The sequence below is a fragment of the Phacochoerus africanus genome, chromosome 15 (genome assembly GCF_016906955.1).
Source record: "Phacochoerus africanus isolate WHEZ1 chromosome 15, ROS_Pafr_v1, whole genome shotgun sequence".
In the NCBI taxonomy this organism is placed as follows: Eukaryota; Metazoa; Chordata; class Mammalia; order Artiodactyla; family Suidae; genus Phacochoerus; species Phacochoerus africanus.
This window is the reverse complement of record NC_062558.1, coordinates 120,670,477-120,689,327: the sequence shown is the minus strand read 5'-3', so window position 1 is coordinate 120,689,327 and position 18,851 is coordinate 120,670,477. Positions and strand designations below refer to the sequence as shown.

Sequence of the window (18,851 nt, the reverse complement as noted above, 5' to 3'; positions counted from 1 at the left end):
CTTTTGAATGATTTTTGAATTTCTGTTTCTGATTTTTTTTTTTTTTTTAAGAACTGTTGACTCTAGCTAGTTTTATTGGGATGCTAGACTCCTCAGGATCCCTGGCACTTTGTGGGGCTCAGTTTGAAAACTCTGGATCTCTTCCAGTCCCACCATATTTTAGAAAGGAGATCTCAGAGCGCTGATGGCTTAATCCCCTTCTCCCCGAGGTCCTATACCCAGTTGGTAGTAGGTATTCACTAGGGCACATGGCTTAGACTTTTAAATTCTAGTGGACTAACCTTTTCCAGTCTGTGGCTGGCTATTTAACAAAAACATAAAACTTCTTTTAAAGCAGTTAAAATTAAGCAGTAAAATAGAAGAAGAAAAATAAAATCACTCCAAATCCTTCTATCCATATATGTTTAATACCATTAATTAACACTTGAGTGACTGACCTAGAAACTTCTCTATGCATTTACACATATAGAATTTTAAATAAGAACAATGTATACATATTCTTTTGTAATCTGTTTTTAAATCACCTACCAGTGTTTTTGGTATCTTTGTAAGTTAAATATAGATCTATGTAAATTTTTTTGGTTTATGAAATTTTAAACTGTTTCATAGTCTACCATTGTTCATTTAATCAGTTAGGTATCTCCCCACCTCCGCTTTTTTTTTTTTTTTCTTTTTAGGACTGCACTTGCGGCATGTGGAAGTTCCCAGGCTAGGGGTCGAATTGGAGGTACAGCTGCCAGCCTATGCCGCAGCCACAGCAACACAGGATCCGAGCCGAATCTGCGACCTACACCACAGCTCATGGCAACGCTGGATCCTAACCCACTGAGCGAGGCCAGGGATCGGACCTGCAACCTCATGGTACCTAGTCAGATTATTTCCACTGCACCACAGTGGGAACCCCCCCTCCCCTTTTTTAACTACTATAAACAAATTAAACGGCTATATCTTTGCACATCTGTTTGTCTTCCTAGAATAAAGTCCTTGAAGTGAAAGAGGTTATTGCTCACTTTGGAAATGAATACTAGTAACTCAACTTTTCTTGACACAAATAGCCATTTGTAAATGGTATTTAAGAATTGTGAGCTTTAGGAGTTCCCGTCGTGGCGCAGTGGTTAACGAATCCGACTAGGAACCATGAGGTTTCGGGTTCGGTCCCTGCCCTTGCTCAGTGGGTTAACGATCTGGCGTTGCCGTGAGCTGTGGTGTAGGTTGCAGACGCGGCTTGGATCCCGAGTTGCTGTGGCTCTGGCGTAGGCCGGTGGCTACAGCTCCGATTCAACCCCTAGCCTGGGAACCTCCATATGCCGCGGGAGCGGCCCAAGAAATAGCAACAACAACAACAACAACAACAACAACAAAAAAGACAAAAAAAGACCAAAAAAAAAAAAAGAATTGTGAGCTTTAGAGTTTCTGGCAGCTTTGGTGTTGGTCTGGTTTGGGGCAGTCGGTTTAAAGACATAGAGGTGGATGGGCTGGGGGAAGACATGGTAGATATTTCTTTAAGGCTCCCTTTGAACTAGTCATTGAGTTATGTGGGGCATCAGGTTTTGGAACAAATTCTCCTATTGTTGCAGACGGCAGAATGGCTCCAAAGGTAACTTCAGAGCTGCTTCGGCAGCTGAGACAAGCCATGAAGAACTTGGAGTATGTGACAGAACCAATCCAGGCCTACATCATCCCATCGGGAGACGCCCACCAGGTACTGAGTGCTGATGGGCTGGTGATGGAACTCATTAGCCCCTCCTTTCTTTTCTTGCACCTGTGGCATATGGACGTTCCCAGGCTAGGGGTCAGATCAGAACTGCAGCTGCTGACCTACGCCACAGCCATAGCAATGCGGGATCTGAGCCATGTCTGCAACCTACACCACAGCTCATAGTTACGCTAGATCCCTGACCCACTGAGTGAGGCCAGGGATTGAACCCGGATCCTCATAGATACTAGTCAGATTTGTTTCCACTGCACCACAATGGGAACTCCCTTTTCTTTCTTTTCCCCTAGACCCATTGGTGTTTGTAGGATTCCAGCTGTCAACCCACATCTGAGTTTATCCTTCAGGGCTAGGCATAGGGACCTGTGTCCAGTAGGTTCTCACTGAAAACTTTTTCACTTGGCCCTGGCTTGCTTGTTTCCAGTGTATAATATCTAGTTTTTGATAGCTTGTGGAAGAATTAGTTGACAGATGAAGAGGCAGAGGTCTGGACCTTTATATTGCTGATGCACTACCCTGAGGAGGGCAGACCTTGGCCTTGTGTTCAGGGAGCTCCTTTTTTTCTTCTCCTGCCTGGGGCTTCTCTGATGGGTTCTTCCCTGCCTTCTGTCAGACCTGGGCTTTAGCCTTTGGACTTGGGCTTCCAGTCACATGGATTCTCTGCTGGATTCGCCTGTAGTGTTTTTCATTGTCTGCCTTTCAAGCATTAGGCAGTTGCCGTAGTCTGATTTGACTGTAGCTGTTCTATCTCAGTATTGGGCAGGATGGTGGAGCACATGATATAGCAGTTTTTTTGAGGTCATCTGTAAATTCTTGTGTCAGTAGGTTCTCCAGAGAGACAGAACCAGTAGGATGTATATGTATGTGCATGTGTGTGTGTGTGTGTGTGTGTGTGTAGAAAGAGGGGCGGGGGAACAAAAAGACATTATGAGACATTGGCTCATACAGCATCAGCTCCCCTGGTTCGTGGGGTCTTCAAATTTGAACTGGAATTACACCACTGGCTTTTCTGGTTCTTCAGCTTGCAGAGGGCACCAGTGGTGTAAGTCCCTATTCAAGTCAAAGGCCTGAGAACCAGGAATGCAGAAGTCCGAGAGCAGGAAAAGATGGATGTCATCTCAGTCAAAAGAGAACAAATTTGCCCTTCCTCCTTTAATTTTATTTTTGTTTTATTCAGACCCTCCACAGTTTAGATGCTGCCATGTATATCAGTGAGGGCAATCTTTATTGGGTTCACCAATTCAATTGTTAATCTTTTCCAGAAACAACCACACAGACACACCCAGAAGTAATATTTTACCCGCTAGCTATCTGGGAATGCCTTACCCTGTTAATCCTTACAACACCAGCATGCTGTCGTCTGAAATTGGGTCTCTCCTTTGAAAGGGTCTCACAGACTGCCATGGAGCCCCAGCCAAACTCCTAATAGTTCTGCTTTATTTGTGAATCTTCACCTCCAGATGAGGCCTCACTGAATGGAAAGATTTGACTTGTGAATATTACTTGCATTAACCTTTGAAGGTTTTCAGTTAAGGGTGTGTTAGAAGCTTTGTAGTGTTGGTATTTCAGTTTCGGTTTTCCTTTGCCTGGAGTTAGGATGAAATCTGTATGTTTATTCACAGAAGACATTCTTATAGCCAAGTCAAATTTATCTTGATGTTCTTGGTCCTGGGTGCTGTTCCTGAGCCCCCCTTTTTTATTTTTTAAATCATAAAGCTGGCTTATGGTCTAATACCCTGATGAATTTTTAAGAATTCTCTGTCTTTGACATTAGGTGTGGCCTAGTACACCCAAAGCAATTTCTTATCCAACTTTGGGAATGGCAGTGACACTGACCAAACACAGGCAATGTTCCAGGCTTTCCCTCAGTGTTTCTTCTCCAGCTAATGGATCTGGAATCTCAGAATTGGATAATTTCTCCCTAGATGAGGAAGCTGAACCTCTAATCCTGGAAAAATGTGTTTTCCAGAAACATCCTGAAAACACGAAAAGTTAAGCTTGCTTGATATTAGCTGTCTCTTTTATTGCAGAGGTCACTATTTGTTTAGGCTTCACAAATTTATGTTCTTATACTCTTGCTGTTCTCTTCTCCTTCACCCCCTCACCACTGCCCTCCTACCCATTTTTCTTTTATAATTTTTAGCAGTCATTTCTGTTGCTGTAGTTTAGCCATCTGCCTTGCGAGTTGGGAGAAGCTGTATTTTGTTTATTTGGTGCATATTTCCTGACTGTTATCTGAAAGCTAAGTACTGGGACAGTTGTAGAGGGCAAGCAGTTAGCATGTAGGTAAGCATATGGGCTTTAGAGACTGGGTTCAGGTGCCAGATTTGCCACTTAACTAGCTGCTTGACCTCAAGTAAATTACCTCAAACTCCCAAGTGTCAGTTAAGCCCTCTGGGTCTCAGTTTCCCCATCTGCTAGAAAAGGACAGCGACGTATTTACCTCTTAGGGCTGTTGTTAGGATTAGAGTTAATAGATGTAAATGTTTAATAAAGCTTGTCTGTCACCTGACAAGTCTCATTATATTAGCTGCTATTATTGCTATTATTACCGTTATGGAAATGAATGAGGGGGACTATCCCCTTAAAGAGATCAAAGAGTAGATGGCACCAGCTGCAAATGCTCACACAAAATACAACCAGTAAATGTCACAGGAAAGAACTCAGCATTGTGTAGTAGAAAAATATGAGACGCATATGTAGCCTTAAATATTGTAATAGCCATAGTAAAAAAAAAAAGTAAAAGGAAACAGTGGAATTATTTCTAATAATACATTTTATTTACCCCAGTATGTCCAAAATATGATCATTTCAACACATCACCAGTATTGAAAATTATTAATGAGATAGTTTACATTCCTTTTTTCCTAAGTCTTCAGTTTCAGTATGTATTTCATTACAAATCATCTCAACTGGAATGTGGAATGTTCATTGGAAATATGTCATCTTTATTTAGATTTCATAAAATTTACAGTTGAAAAAAATGGACTTACATACCAAAGTTGTTCTAAACATGCGAAGTTTTGTAATAATGGAGTCTTAAGCATCAGTTTTAAAATTTACATTTACATTAATTAAAATGAAATAAACATTCAGTTTCTCAGTCACATTAGCCATATTTTAATTGCTCAGTAGCTACATGCATTCAGTGTGTACTGTTAAAGGCCAGCACAGATTTAGATCAAGTGTGAACTGAACTCATAGGTGAGAAGGAATATTTTGAGCTGGCAGAGTCAAGAAGGCTTCATGATGGAAGTGCATTTTTATTTATTTACTTATTTGGCCATGGCATGCAGCGGCTTGACGTGGGATCTCAGTTCCCAGACCAGGAATTGAACCCTGGCTGTGGTGATGCAAGTGCCAAATCCTAACCTCTAGACAGCCAGGGAACTCCCAGGAAGTGCATTTAAATTGGAATGTGAACAGGTAGGATTGGCGTGCTTGGAGATAGAGAGGTGTCAGAAATACTGTGGGCAAATCCATTGAAGTAGGAGAACATGAATATATATGATAACCTTAAAGAAGAAAGAATAATAGGGATCTGGTCAGGGCCACTTAGGAGCCACCGGAGTCAGGAATTTAGGTTTTTATTAGACATTCGGGACCAACGGAAGGTCTTTGAACAAGGGAGTGACACGATCCATCCCTGGGAGCAGTGTTCAGGTGGGGTGGAAAAGGGAGACACTGGGAACTGAAACCTGTTTAGAGGCCGTTGCAGGATCCCACAGTTGGTGTACAGGGGGCCTGGGTGCTGGGAGCAGAGAAGCGGGAAGGACGTGGAGGAGAAGCAGCGGATAGATCCAGCGTGGACCTTGAGGCAGATGGCCGAGGAGATTGAAAAATTTGGAAGCTGAGAGGGTCTGTGGTGCCATCCACAGAAAGGAATGAGAAGCTCCGCATTCCTTGGTTCTGTTCTGTGGAGGGGGTGGGGCACAGGCGAGACAGCTGTTAAGTGGGACTCTGGGTCCTTGCCAGGACTGTGAGGTTGAGGAGGAAGGCTTGGCTTTGTGTGTGACCTGCCGCAACAGCCTCCTCAGTAATAGAGAGGCTGCTGTTCTCTGAGGCTCTTGTTCCTGATTGTTTCATTTCAGGCTAGATGCTGGGTTGATGGAATTTCTCCTACGGGTGGGGGAGGGAGGGTGTTGGAGAAATGAAGAGGAATCTTGAATTCAGTCCTTTGTACTTTCCAAAACACAAATACACACACCCACACACTGTTGCGTGTAAGAGAGAATATGCACCCCAAATGCATCATTGTGCAAGGACTTGGCACTCCAGGGGTCTGCCCCTCCCTGTCCTCTGCAGCTCTAAGGGTTTTTCCTCTTCAACTCAGAACAAGGGTTGTGCTGTTAATGAGTTTGGGCCCAGGGGGACTTTTTCAGTGAGGAATTGTCCATTCTTTCTTGTAATCTGGGTGCTTTCATGAACCATCTCAGTCAAATGTTGGGATTTGTGGGTACCACTGGCCCCAAACCAGGGGAACCATTCGTTGGGGCCAGAACTGCGTTGGCACTACCTTTGAGAAATTTGAACTCTTCATCCTCTCCTTCTGTAAGGCCCCTTATTCTGCTTTTTGGGCTCTGCTTAGTCAAAGGATCACGTTCTTGCTGGGGTGACTCTGCCAACTTGAGTTTTTGGCTGTGTTTATAGTTCCTCCTTCTGGAAGACATGAATCAGATTTTCCTAAACTCTTTGGATCCTACTCCCATTCTTCCAGGAGTTGGCTTCCTGTTTTGTAGTTTTTAAATGGGCTCTCTCCTGGGGTGGAGGTGGTGACTTTTATCCCACTGTGATTTTATCCACTGTATTAATTGGAGTAAGGCTAGCTGCAGTAACCCATCTCAAAGTTTTGGTGACTTGGTGCCATGGAGCCTTATTTCTTGTTCACGTAGCAGTGAGTGTTCCTGGTTGGTGGGTAACTTTCTTCCACTAGATAGGTGGGTGATTCAGGGATCCAGGCACTTTCCACCCTACAATGCCACTGCTCCAGCAGGCGGAAAGGAAAGGCATATGCAGGAGACACGTCTGTCTTCGCCCTGACTCAGACATCACTTTCCACCCACATTTTAGGGCTGAGAGCTGGTCACGTGACCCCACCTAGATGCAAGGGGGGCTGAGAAACGAAGTTCTGGAGGGGCCACCAACCACTTTTCAGTGACTGTACACTGAGGAAAGGGCATGAATCTTTGGGCAGCTATCTGTTTTCCCACATACCTTGGTTTGGTTTCATTTAAGAGAGAAGAAAATGCCAGAGAAGGGGAGTAACCTTAGTATTTGGGGTCCGGTAGCTCTCGTCTCCTATTCCCAGTCTAACTTCTGGGACTTCCCGTGAACACATAGCCTTTTACTCTTTCGGTTTCATTTTTGTTGAGTGCCTGGTGTGTCTGAGGCACTGTGCCGGGGAGGGGAAAGATCTCACCTCAGGGCCCATATAACTTCGGGCCAGCTTATTTTGGCACCCAGCCATCTGCCTGGCTTGCCCCATTCCATCTGCATGTGGCCATGTTGCTCATTCTTCTTAAAACCCATGTCACCACCCCGTCTTGAACTTTTATTCTCCCTCTGGAGCTTGCAGGATAAAGTTCAAGCCTCTTAGTGTGATGTTTGAGGTCCTTGACCGTTGTCTTCAGCCTGCCTTCCCAAGGATCTTTGCTGCCACTCCCTTCAACTTCCTGTCCCAGCAGTCAGGCTAGTTGCATGCTGTCCTGCACAAACCTCTTGCTTCTGGGCCTTCTTGAACTTGTCCTCCTCCCTGGATTGCCTTCCTGCTTCTCCTCCCCTGTCTGTGCTGGCCCAGGTCAAACCTCTGAGCTTGGCCTGATGGATTCCAGGCAGATCTGAGCTTGAAACTGACAGATACCATTCTGCATATGTAGCATAATTTATGTGGCTTTTTATTAGGGCTAATGTTTTACTGATATCTGTCTTATTTTGCTTGCTGGATTGTTCATTTGTGCCTTGGGGACTGGGCTGGGTTTGGATTTTATCCTAAGATGATGGGAGGTCATTGCAGGATTTTAAGCAGGATGCTACCATGATATAAATGTACACACATTTTGAAAAGCTCACTGTGTGTGAAGAGTGGATTGCAGGGGCAGTGGTCCAGGTAGCGATGAGGGAGCCTTGGACTGGGGCATATTAGAGATGGAGAGAAATGGACAGTTTTAGAGAAGCCAACAGCTGTGTTTCTTTGTGCCTTTTCCTAGTATGCTTCAGCTTTGGCTTACTTTAGACCTTCTGCTGCTCTCTGGGGACAATGGTCCTGGGCTTTGCCAGCTTCATGGCCGGGGGGAAAGAGTGGGAGGCCCAGGCTTGTCTGGCCTCTGCTTTATCCTGTTATGTGGAGGTGACAGCTTTGGTCAGCGATGTCTTTCTGGCATGTTGACCACTTAGGTCATGTCTAGACATTCTTGCCCCAGCCCTCATCTTGTTCCCAAACCAAACACGTCCACCTGCTGTTAATTCCACTTCTCTTCTCCTGCCTTTGTTGAGGGGCAACTCTAGGTAGACCTTTGTGGGGCCCTGTAGGCTTCCCCAGTAGGCTTCCCCACCCTGCCTGCAGTTCCTTCTTTGCCAGCCCCTTGCCTCATCGTCACTGTGGTCTGTCAGGTGGGTGAGCCCCAGGTCAGGGGAACCTTCTGGTTGGTCAAGCGTGTCCCCTCTGTGTCTTCCCTGTTGGGCACTCTGATTTTTAGCACAAGGATTGTTTTTGTTAACTTAGTTTTCCAAGCCTCTTGGACACTTTCCACCACCCAGGAAGAAGGGATTAATATTATCTTTTCTGTTGTGTGTATGAGGCACTCTCAGGTTGTGGTGAGTTGTTTTAAACATTCACTTACTGTTCTCACAACAGTCCTAGGAGAAGGGTGGGAACCCATTCTCCCATTTTGGCATTTTTTATTTTTTTCTCTCTCTCTTTTTTTTCAGTCTTGCGCTCAGTAATTGCTGGGTTAATATACAGTTAATAAATGATGCTGGTGGCCATTTCTTTCTGTGTCCTTAGTGCTGTCTAGTCAGTGTTCCTGTGTGTTTTGGGGATAGAACATTTGCCTGCTATTGCATTCAGCAGTGTGAAATGACTCATTGTAGGAGTGAGGGGCTGAGGCTGGGAGTGACCACATAGGGGCAAGGGGGCCCGTTGCAGACCACATAGCTGGCCTACCAGTGGGGGTGTGGCCTGCAGCTCCCAGAGCTCCTTCTTCCTGTCTTCATGGTTCTTTCTGCTGGCCCTTCCAGCACCTCTCTGGATTGTGGTCTTGTGACTGGTATGAGGTTGTGATTGTGGCTGCCTCGGGGAAGGGAACAGTTCTTACCCACAGGGCAGGAGTGGGATATGGGAGCCTTTTTTCCTCATACATCATGTCAACTTAAAATTAAAATGCCTTGGGGTCAGCCAGTGGCCCCATTCTCTATCCTAAGCATTCCTGACCCTGCCAGGTCCTTTGGCTCAGGGAAGATCTATGAACAGTAAAAGGAGCAGTGGCTCTGGGTCTCAGACAGACCAGATTCTGGCCCGGCTGTTGACCTGCTAGTTACTTAAAGATTCTGTCTTTGAACCTCAGTTTTTTCATTTGCTCTTGGTCTTATCCTGTAGAGCCACTATGAGAATGAGAGATGGTGTGTTTTATGGAGGCAGCGTGGTATAAAGACTTCAGAGTCGAGGCTCTGGAGCTGACTGCCCAGTTTCAAATCCTGCCTCTGCTACTTATTAGCTGTGTGACTTTGGACAAGTTAGTTAACTCTCTGTGCCTCACTGGCTATTTCCAGAGGTTATCATACAGATGAGGACTCCACACCCTCTCTAGGACTGGGAACCTCTTACTTTCTTTACCCTAATCCCATTCCATACAGAGGCAAGGGATTGTCAGCTGTGAAGGACCTGGATTTGAACATGATGTTTTATTTTGCTGAAGCCTTCTGGCTTGGAGGAAGCGTTTCCCTTCGTTCCCTAACAGGAAGGGACAAGGGTCTGCGTGGGAGAGATTGGTGACACTGCCTTGGAGGGGGACACAAACAGGAAATTCAGAAATAGGCTGATACCTAGAGAGACTCAAGTTAGAGAACTATTGGCACATAAAACAGAAATCCAGCCTTTTCAGAAAAATAGCAGATGCCTAAATGTCAGTGGCAAGGAAGGGAGAAGGCTATTGGTTTGTTTTTTTGAGTAAGATCTCAGTGAGGAAAGGGCAGTTTTGATCTGTTTCTCTTAACTTGCTTTGTTCTCCAGATGAAGAAACTGAGGCTAAAGGGAAAAGCCCTTTTAGCCCTTCATTAATTAGGGTCTTCTGCAGTGCGCTCTAATTTTTTTTTTTTTTTTAAATGCTGAGCTTGCCTTTTCAGCTAGACTGTCAGTCTCTTGAAGGCAGGTGTCTGGCTTTTGCCAGCCTTTGTAGTCCTGCTGGGCTGAGCATGAGTTGGCCTGAGACTGATCAAGGTCCAGTTCTTTGTCCTTTTTGTCTTCCAGAGTGAGTACATTGCTCCATGTGATTGTCGGCGGGCCTTCGTCTCTGGATTCGATGGCTCTGCAGGTGAGTCGCTAAATTCCCTCTTTGTTCTTTGGTACTTTTGTTCACCTTCCCCAAAATAACTGGACCTAGTTTCAGCCTGTGATATAAAGCCCCAAAGAAGATGCAAACCAGAGCCTCTGCAGAGGGAACGTGGTCCTGGCACCCCCAGCTCCTAAGCTTATGTTTTCATGACCCTTTTCTCTGTGCCTTTGCTTTTCTAGTCTTAAAACAATTTATTTAAAAAATATTTTTGAACTTTTTATTAAATGTAACATGTGTAAAGAAAAATGTTATCAATTAACCTGAACAGCCCATTTAACTAGCACTCCTAATAACAAATGGGACACCCTGGAGTTCCCATCATGGCTCAGCAGTTAACGAATCTGACTAGCATTCATGAGGACACAGGTTTGATCCCTGGCCTTGCTCAGTGGGCTAAGGATCTGATGTTGCCGTGAGCTGTGGTGTAGGTCGCAGACGCAGCTCGGATCCTGTGTTGCTGTGGCTGTGGCGTAGGCTGGCAGCTACAGCTCCTGTTTGACCCCTAGCCTGGAAACCTCCTTATGCTGTGGATGCAGCCCTAAAAAGCAAAAAAAAAAAAAAAAAAAAAAAGAAATGGAACACCATAGCACTTTTGAAATCCCCTCCTTAGCTTATTGGTCCTGTGTAATTCTCTAAGTGCTTGACTTTTGATTTTTCTGTTTTCACTTTCAGCTTAAATAATAAAGATTAATGCTGAGCTATATTGGTGCTCTGTACTAACTTTCCCAAAATTGTTGTGCCCTTGAGTTTTAAGGTGGGTTTTCCCCTTCAGACTCCTATCCCTTAAACTGCTAGACTTGGTGGGAGCCCCTCTCCTCGCAGTTAGTGTACTGTTTTCTTTGATGTGTTCTTGGCACATTAGGACATGTTTTAGCTGACACCTCCGTTGAAAGCCCTGAGTTCTGCCGGGCTTGTGAGAATGAGACAGGTGGAGATGAGGCATAAAGTCCCTACTGGTGACCACTGAGTCACCATGAATACTCACCGGGTCCTGTGGTCTCTCCTTTGGGGTGTCTGGTGGAGCAGATGGCTGTGATCACTGAGCAGGAACTGTTTCCACCTCTGTCTTGTTGACTATGAGGCCCTTGTGGCCATAGGTCTGTAGACCTCTGTTCTGCTGGCCTTGACTCCTGCTGTACAAGTGGGGTCCTTTCTGTGTGGGAACCAGTACTCAGGTAGCTTGGGCTGCCTCAGGACTGTTTGTTTCAGAGCTTGGTCCACAGCTGGTTCTCAGTGTATCATCTTCTCTTGCCTGGAAGTTTCCTTGGAGTTAAAGGCGCATCTGCCCTGCTGGTGGTGGCCAGTGAAGCCACACAGGATCTGGTGCCTCTCGCCATGCCTGCCTGCCTGCTGCCATTTTGTGCAGCTTCTGGTGGTTATGAGAAACCACTCTCACTTCTTTGCTCCCTTGCTCCAGGCACAGCCATCATCACAGAAGAGCACGCGGCCATGTGGACAGATGGGCGTTACTTTCTCCAGGCTGCCAAGCAGATGGACAGCAACTGGACACTCATGAAGATGGGTGCGTAGAGGCCTGGCCATCTCAACCTTAGTTGGCCAGTTCTGGGAAGGGACCCTAGTGCTCTCAGGGCTTCTGAGTCCTAACCCATTATGGGGCCATGGACTGTTTAGAATCCAAAGTGTCTTAGTCTGCTCAGCCCGCCACAACAAAATACCATACACTGGGTGGCCTAAACAACAGAAATTTACTTTTTCATTTCTGGAGGTTGGAGGTCTGAGGTCAGGATACCAGTGTGGTCAGGTTCTGGTGAGAGCTCTCGTCTTGTCTTGTAGATGGTTGCCTTTTCACTTTTCCTTCATGGCTAGATCTCCCTCTGTTCCTCTTCTTAGAAGGCTACCAATCATTTTGGATTAGAATTCTACCCCTACAGCTCTGGTGTAGGCCGGCAGCAACAGCTCCGATTCGACTCCTAGCCCGGGAATCTCCATATGCCGTGGGTGCGGCCCTAAAAAGACAAAAAAGACCAAAAAAAAAAAAAAAAAAGAATTCCACCCCATGACTTCATTTAATCTTAATTACCTCCATCTCCAAATACAGTCACATTTCGGGGTAGGGCTTTAATGTATGAATTTTGAGGGGACACAGTTCATGGCACTAAGAAAACCAAGAAAATTACGTGCTTATATATCTATACCATTATGCATTCAATTTTGGAAGGTCCTGGTTCAGGATACTCATGTCAGTGAGGAGAAACTGAGGGCCAGAGAGGACAGTTGCTCTCTTCTAGCTCACATAGCCTGCTGTGCATTTGACTCATGTACTGGGGACCTTCCCACTGCTCTTTGCTGCCTCATGATTCAGAGTGAGATAAAGGTAAGAGGCCATTGGCAGCAGAAGCTAGAAAGCTCTCCCTCTGAGGAGGGGCAGAAGCATGGGTCTGGAACTTTCTTGGGCAAGTCACTTCACTTTCGGTGCTTCAATTTCCTCATCTGTAATACAGAATGATAATAGTAAGTCCCACACAAAAATGGTGAGAATTAAAGAGATAATATATGAGAAGAATAGAGCTCAGCACTTACTGGATAACGATTGTGTATCTATGTGTGGGTGTGTACTCTGGTTTGTCACTTAATTTTGTGCTGTGTTTTTCCTTGCCATTAAAATAGTCTGTAGAAACTTGGGTTTAGTGGTTGTACAGAGGTCTCTGCCTCCTGAATTTTGAACTTGGACAATAGAAGGAGGGGGAAAGGGCTACTGGGGTTGAGTAAGGAAAAGAAGATGAGGCCAAATACCTGATATTTCTTTGTTGTCGGAAGTAATGAGGAAACCACATTGTTACTAGACTCACAATTTGAGTTGAATTGACATCAAGATCCCAGCAGTGAGCCTCCTGAGGTAAAACGTGTTTGTGCGTGTGTGTGTGTGTACATGTGTGCCACACCATCTCCATATACATAAATGTGTGTTGTTTGTCTTAGGAGTTAGGAATGTTTTTTATCTTGGCAGTGGGTTTATTTTAAATTTCTGTTTCTCAAAGATTTTTTTTTTTTTTTTGCCTTTTAGGGCCACACCCGCAGCATATGGAGGTTCCCTGGCTAGGGGTCAAATTGGAGCTGTAGCCACCGGCCTATGCCATAGCAACATAGGATCCGAGCTGCATCTGTGACCTACACCACAACTCATGGCAACACCAGATCCTTAACCCACTGAGCGAGGCCAGGGATCGAACCTGCGTCCTCACAGATGCTAGTCAGATTCGTTAACTGCTGAGCCACGAAGGGAACGCTCTCAAAAATCTTTTAAAAAATACAGAAACGTTGAAGTTATAGGTGATGTTACCCCAGTTTTTTCTCTCTCTTTCACTCTCTGTCTCTCTCCACACACACACACACACACACACACACACACACACACACACACACAGATGTTCAGGGTTGTATAGCTGTTATAAACGGATTGGTTACTACACCTTTAAACTTTTTAATTACATGCCTCTGTTGATGGCTCATGTGTCTGCATGTATATATATTTACTTTATAAGACTTATATGGATGTGCTAGTGACCATCTGTATTTTCAAATACAAGCAAAAATTAGTTGCTTGTTTTTTTAGGAAAAGAACAGATGGGAGTTCTGATCCTTTCTACTTGCACCCCCGTGGATCATTTAGCGTGCCCCTGGAGTGTGGGCATCTCTCCTTGGGGCTGTAACTCCAGCTGTTAGATGCATAGCACTTTGGGGTCAGACTGTCAGAGGAGCAGATACTGTCTGCCTGTTCCTTAGAACAATCCTGGGGATGGCTCCTCCCTTCCAAGCCCCTCTCTAGTTTCTTCCCTGTGCTGTCTCTTCCCTAAGCCTACCTCCTCAGGGTCTCTCCTGCATGGGGAGTTTCTGGTGGGTGTGGTTGGGGAGTGATTCACCCCCAGGGTTTTGCCAAACATCTGTCTGCTAGTAGATAACATGACTTCATCCTGTGAAAAGTTCTACCAGGGGCATTAAAGAAACTTCATTAAGACGTGGCTTGTTCAGCAGTTTGAAAAAATATAGGGCCAAATCAAATAGCAAGATAACAGCTCAGTGCAGCTGAGTATTTGAGAACTGAAATTCATGAGCTCATTTCTTTATAAACCTTTGAACTTCCTTTCTGTGGTTATATGATTATCAGTACTCAGGGAAAATGGTAAAAAAATCAGTACTGTTTCAGAATATGTGAACTTTCACTCTTAATGTTTTACCAAATGTTATTTAGCAAAAATCTGATGAAAAAAGTATACATCCCAAACATACAGGATATTGGGATGGATTAAAGAAAAACTGGGATATCAAAAATGACTTCAGTTCCTTTTGCAGAGCTGATTGGTGTCCTGTGACTAGTGTTGTAGAAACCGAGAGGGCTGTTTGCTCTTGGTAGTGGGAGGCCCAGGGAGCCACGTTAAGGACACGATGTTGGGCTTCTGTGTGTCCCTCTTATAATCTTTAATCTTTGGATAGATTCTCTGTTGCCAAGACGTGTGCTCAGCCCTCCAGTCAGACCCAGGGCCTTTTCTCTGCCACACTGCCCTCCAGATAAGGGGAGGGTGCTGTGGCGTGTATTTCACTTACCTGCTGTGGGATGTCAGGGAGGCTCCCAGCCCCAGCCTTCACCATATCACCACCCAAGCTCTCATCACATGACCAGTAGTGGAAAAGTGACTGGAGGCTGATGAGGTGATCTTCACGATGACACCACATACCTACGTTGCAGTGATTCTCGGATTGCCTTTCACTGGGGGTCTAATGAAAATCCTGCTTTTTTTTTTTTTTTTTTCCTTCTGTCTCACCCTTATATACCGTCTTACCTTATGCTTTCCTTATATAGTGTCTTACACTTCTCATTACTTTCCAGGATTAAGGGAAGTTTAGATTTTCCAAGTGCTGTCAATTCTCTTTAGTAAAAGCACCTTCTTTAGTTGGTTTTTATTAATTCGCCAACTATCATGATGTTGGTGAATTGCATCCTGCTAGATGGGACAATGAGCTTGGGCCCCCAGGAATTGTTTCTTATTAGTTCTTCCCTCTGTAGGTCTGAAGGACACACCAACTCAGGAAGACTGGCTGGTGAGTGTACTTCCTGAAGGATCCAGGGTTGGTGTGGACCCATTGATCATTCCTACAGGTGAGTAAGCATAGACCCTTTCAGCTTGGGTGAGGAAGTGGGTTCTAGATGCCTCTCCATCCTCCTTGTTTGCTTGTGGAACGTGGAACATTTAGGGCTCAGCATGAATTGATGTCACAACAGAGGTCAAGGTGAGGAGAAGGGTTAGCAAAGGGCCACAGGAATATTGCCTTTCAGAAGGTGCCAGGCTCTCAAAGTGCTGCTGTCTGTAAAGTGTGTTCCGTTCTTAGCTAGACCACGTGTGCTTCTCCTCAGATTACTGGAAGAAGATGGCCAAGGTTCTGAGAAGCGCGGGCCACCACCTTGTTCCTGTCAAGGAGAACCTTGTGGACAAGATCTGGACAGACCGCCCTGAGCGTCCGTGCAAGCCCCTCCTCACCCTGGGCCTGGATTACACAGGTCGGAACGCCGTGCCCTGCAGGCCTTCACCATCGGCCCCTACACTTGACTGAAGGTTTTCTGAATCTAAGTGGAGCTTGAGCTGATGGGGGGATTTTGACCTGCCCAAGCCCCTGAGACATTTGATGCAAGCAGTTCAGTTTGTTTCTACTCTTGTCACCTACTTTCCCCTACTTTGGCATAGTTTATTTTTGCAAAGCTCTTCTGGGTGCTACTGAGATGCCTTTTCTACCACTCAGTTGCTTACTGCCCCTTTAAGACATGTCTGATACTGGAAACAGAGACTAGAGGTTTCTAGCTTCCATTTCCTTTTCTTCTGTCTAGCATTAAACCTAGCATTTGTAGGTTTACCTTTCCACGCCCTCCCCCCCCCCATCTACCTTGTACTCTAAAGGCTTTGGGGGGTGGGTGGGTTTCTTGGGCCTGTGTGACATTGGTGAGTAAGGAGCAAGTTCTGTGGGAGATGCAAGTGTGGATTTCTGGAACAGTGAGAAGTGTGGAGGGAGAGGCCTGGGAGGTGGGGCTGCAGGGGAGGGAGCCTTGCTGTCGAAATGGAAGAGGAGAGGTGGATGGGGGATGTCTGGAATGTGGGCCCGTTGCCCAGAGGGGTCCTGGGAAGAAAGCATTACAGCCCAGACTCTGAGCCAAGTTTTAAACAGCGTTCCCGAGCTGATCTTCAAAGCAGTGTTTGGTTGTGGAGGCAGCCGCCAGCTCGCTTTCCTTGTGACGCCCTCACCTGAGGGTGTTGCAGTTTGGGGGGATGGGTCCAGTGGGTGGTCGAGGGTCACCTAAACATTTCCATCAGTGTATTTTGGATTTTGTTTAACCGAACAGGGCTCTGACCTTTTGCTTGTACAAGAGGGGAGAACATATATGGCTGGTAAGGCTTCTGTTCAACTGACACATGAGTACCTACTGTGTGCAGGACACTGCTGTGTGTTGGCTGAATAAGACAGATGCCTGCCCCCTTCACAGGTGGCTGTACCCTGAGTTACAGGTGCTGTTTCAGGGCAGGTGGTGGTGGTGGTGGTGATGATGGGGTGAGCGCCTCCAGGGCCACAGATTCATCCTGGGGAGCAGCAGGGAGGCCCTGGCTGTGTCTGACAGCACAGGTGTGATTTAAAAGTCAAAGTCACAGTAAGTTGTATGTAGAGAGTGCCTGGGTCTTAGCACTGAAAGGCTGTGGGAATGTAAAGTGGTGGGTATATTCTTCTGACCTCTAAGAGTCAGTGAGTTCTCTCTGCTGGGCTGTGTGTTCTCAAAGTTCCCTGTGCTTCCTCCATTGCAACAGTCTTTACAGAAGTGTAACTAATTGCTGGTTTAGTAATCTGTCTTCCCTCATAGGTCGTAAGCCCCAAGAGCGCAGAGATTGTGTGTAGCTCAGAGCTCCAACCTCAGTGACCGGTACGGTACCTGCAGATAGTTGGGCCTGGAAAGTACAGATGCTTCATAGACATTTATTGGATGAACAAATGAATTAATCTTGCTGGTGAGGCAGTCAGGGCTCTCAAGAGTCAACTAGCTTAGACAGAGTTACTTCTCTTGTAGGGGGCTTGAATCCAGGCCTTGGGTCAGCTCAGATAACATGCTCCTTAGGCTATGGTGCTGGTTAAGGATGTTTGGAATGGCTTCTTTCACTTGGTTCCTGCAGAACTCTGGGACCAGACCAGGGCTGGAGTCACAAGCAGGTTTGTTTCTTGCAGGCATCTCCTGGAAAGACAAGGTTGCAGACCTTCGGTTGAAAATGGCCGAGAGGAATGTCGTGTGGTTTGTGGTCACTGCCCTGGATGAGATTGCGTGTGAGTGCCCTGGTTTCACTGTTGGGGCATGTTCTCTATCCTCTCCATTGGTTCTTTGGGAATCTGTGGGTTCATGACTGGCCAGGGAATAAGCAAAAGACTGTGTCACCAAGTGAGTGCCAAGTAGGATGGAGAAGAAATTATAGGGAGTAGGGGAGGGGGATCTGGAGCAGAATTACAGCCAGGGGCTAAGGTTAAGTCATGGTAATGTTCCCCTCTGGTCAGTGTACTCAGGCCTGTGACACCTCTGAAAAAGCACATTTCGATCCAAACTTCCTGGTCTGTCAACATTCATGTCTCTCTATACGTGTAATAGTGAGATCACAGGAGATATTTTTTTCTTTATACTTGCCTGTATTTCCCCAAGTTCTTCACAGTAATGATGTTCTAGAAATATTTCTACTTCAGAAAACTCAGGAATTAAAAGTTCTTCACCAGGCCTTTTCATGCAGTAGCAGTTTCTTAATCTTAAGCCCTGAAACGACCCCCATGGAATTGTTCAGTGCCTTCTAGAACCTGAAGGAATCTGGTTGAAGCTTCTTATTCTCTCTGCTGTTTTCTGATTGGATTTGACCCAAGGCACCTGAGAAGAGGCACTGTCTTATCTTTTTAGTTTCTCACTAGAGAAAGAGAGCTTACTGTACAGTGTCCTTTCTCTCTAATCCCCAGCCCCTAGACTTGGTCAAGAGTATCAGTGTTTTGTATCCCTAATTAACTTAATAATCTTAGCATCAGAGTAAATAACGTAGAAAGCTAATTTCTCCCTTTGATTATTTAAAAAACACATTTCCATTGTGGAAAATCTGGAGAGTGCAGAGGAAGTAGAAAGAAGAAAAAAGTATCACCTGTGATCTTGTTACACAGAGAGAATCACTGTTAACATTCTGTGCATATGTGGTTTTGTAGCTTGATTTTTTCCCCCAGTGTATCAGGATACTCTATGCATATATAAGCATAATTTGCAGTGAATATTAAATATCCCACCATAGGATTGTATAATAATTTACTCAGCCATTCTCCTAAGTATGTCCTTTCAGTTATGTCCAGTTTCCTCATGATTTTATTTCAATGCTGCCATCAAACTTGGTGCATCAAAATCCATGTCTTAATGTCTCATAGTTTTCTTGCGGCTTCTGGTTGGCTTTTAGAAGTGGTATGGGTTGGAGGGTGTGTGTGTGGTAGGGCTTTTGACCGTCTTGCCATTTACCTGCCGGAATGGTCGCACAGTGGTGCATGAATACACCCCTCTTGCCACACCCTTGCCAGTACCAGGT

At 45.5% G+C, this 18,851-nt stretch overlaps 1 protein-coding gene across 4 annotated transcripts in view; it reads left to right on the top strand.

Annotated features, from left to right (window-relative positions):
* Nucleotides 1-18,851, top strand: part of XPNPEP1 (X-prolyl aminopeptidase 1) — a 50,775-nt gene that overhangs the window by 13,965 nt on the left and 17,959 nt on the right. For 3 of the 4 annotated variants that reach the window (XM_047759881.1, XM_047759880.1, XM_047759879.1), the window contains 6 exons: nt 1,578-1,702; nt 10,179-10,242; nt 11,681-11,785; nt 15,287-15,379; nt 15,635-15,778; nt 17,482-17,577. In XM_047759881.1, the coding sequence (XP_047615837.1) occupies nt 1,586-1,702; nt 10,179-10,242; nt 11,681-11,785; nt 15,287-15,379; nt 15,635-15,778; nt 17,482-17,577 (619 nt within the window). In that variant the 5' untranslated portion in view covers nt 1,578-1,585. The remainder of the gene's footprint in view (nt 1-1,577; nt 1,703-10,178; nt 10,243-11,680; nt 11,786-15,286; nt 15,380-15,634; nt 15,779-17,481; nt 17,578-18,851) is intronic. The other variant, XM_047759882.1, reaches the window with a different exon arrangement.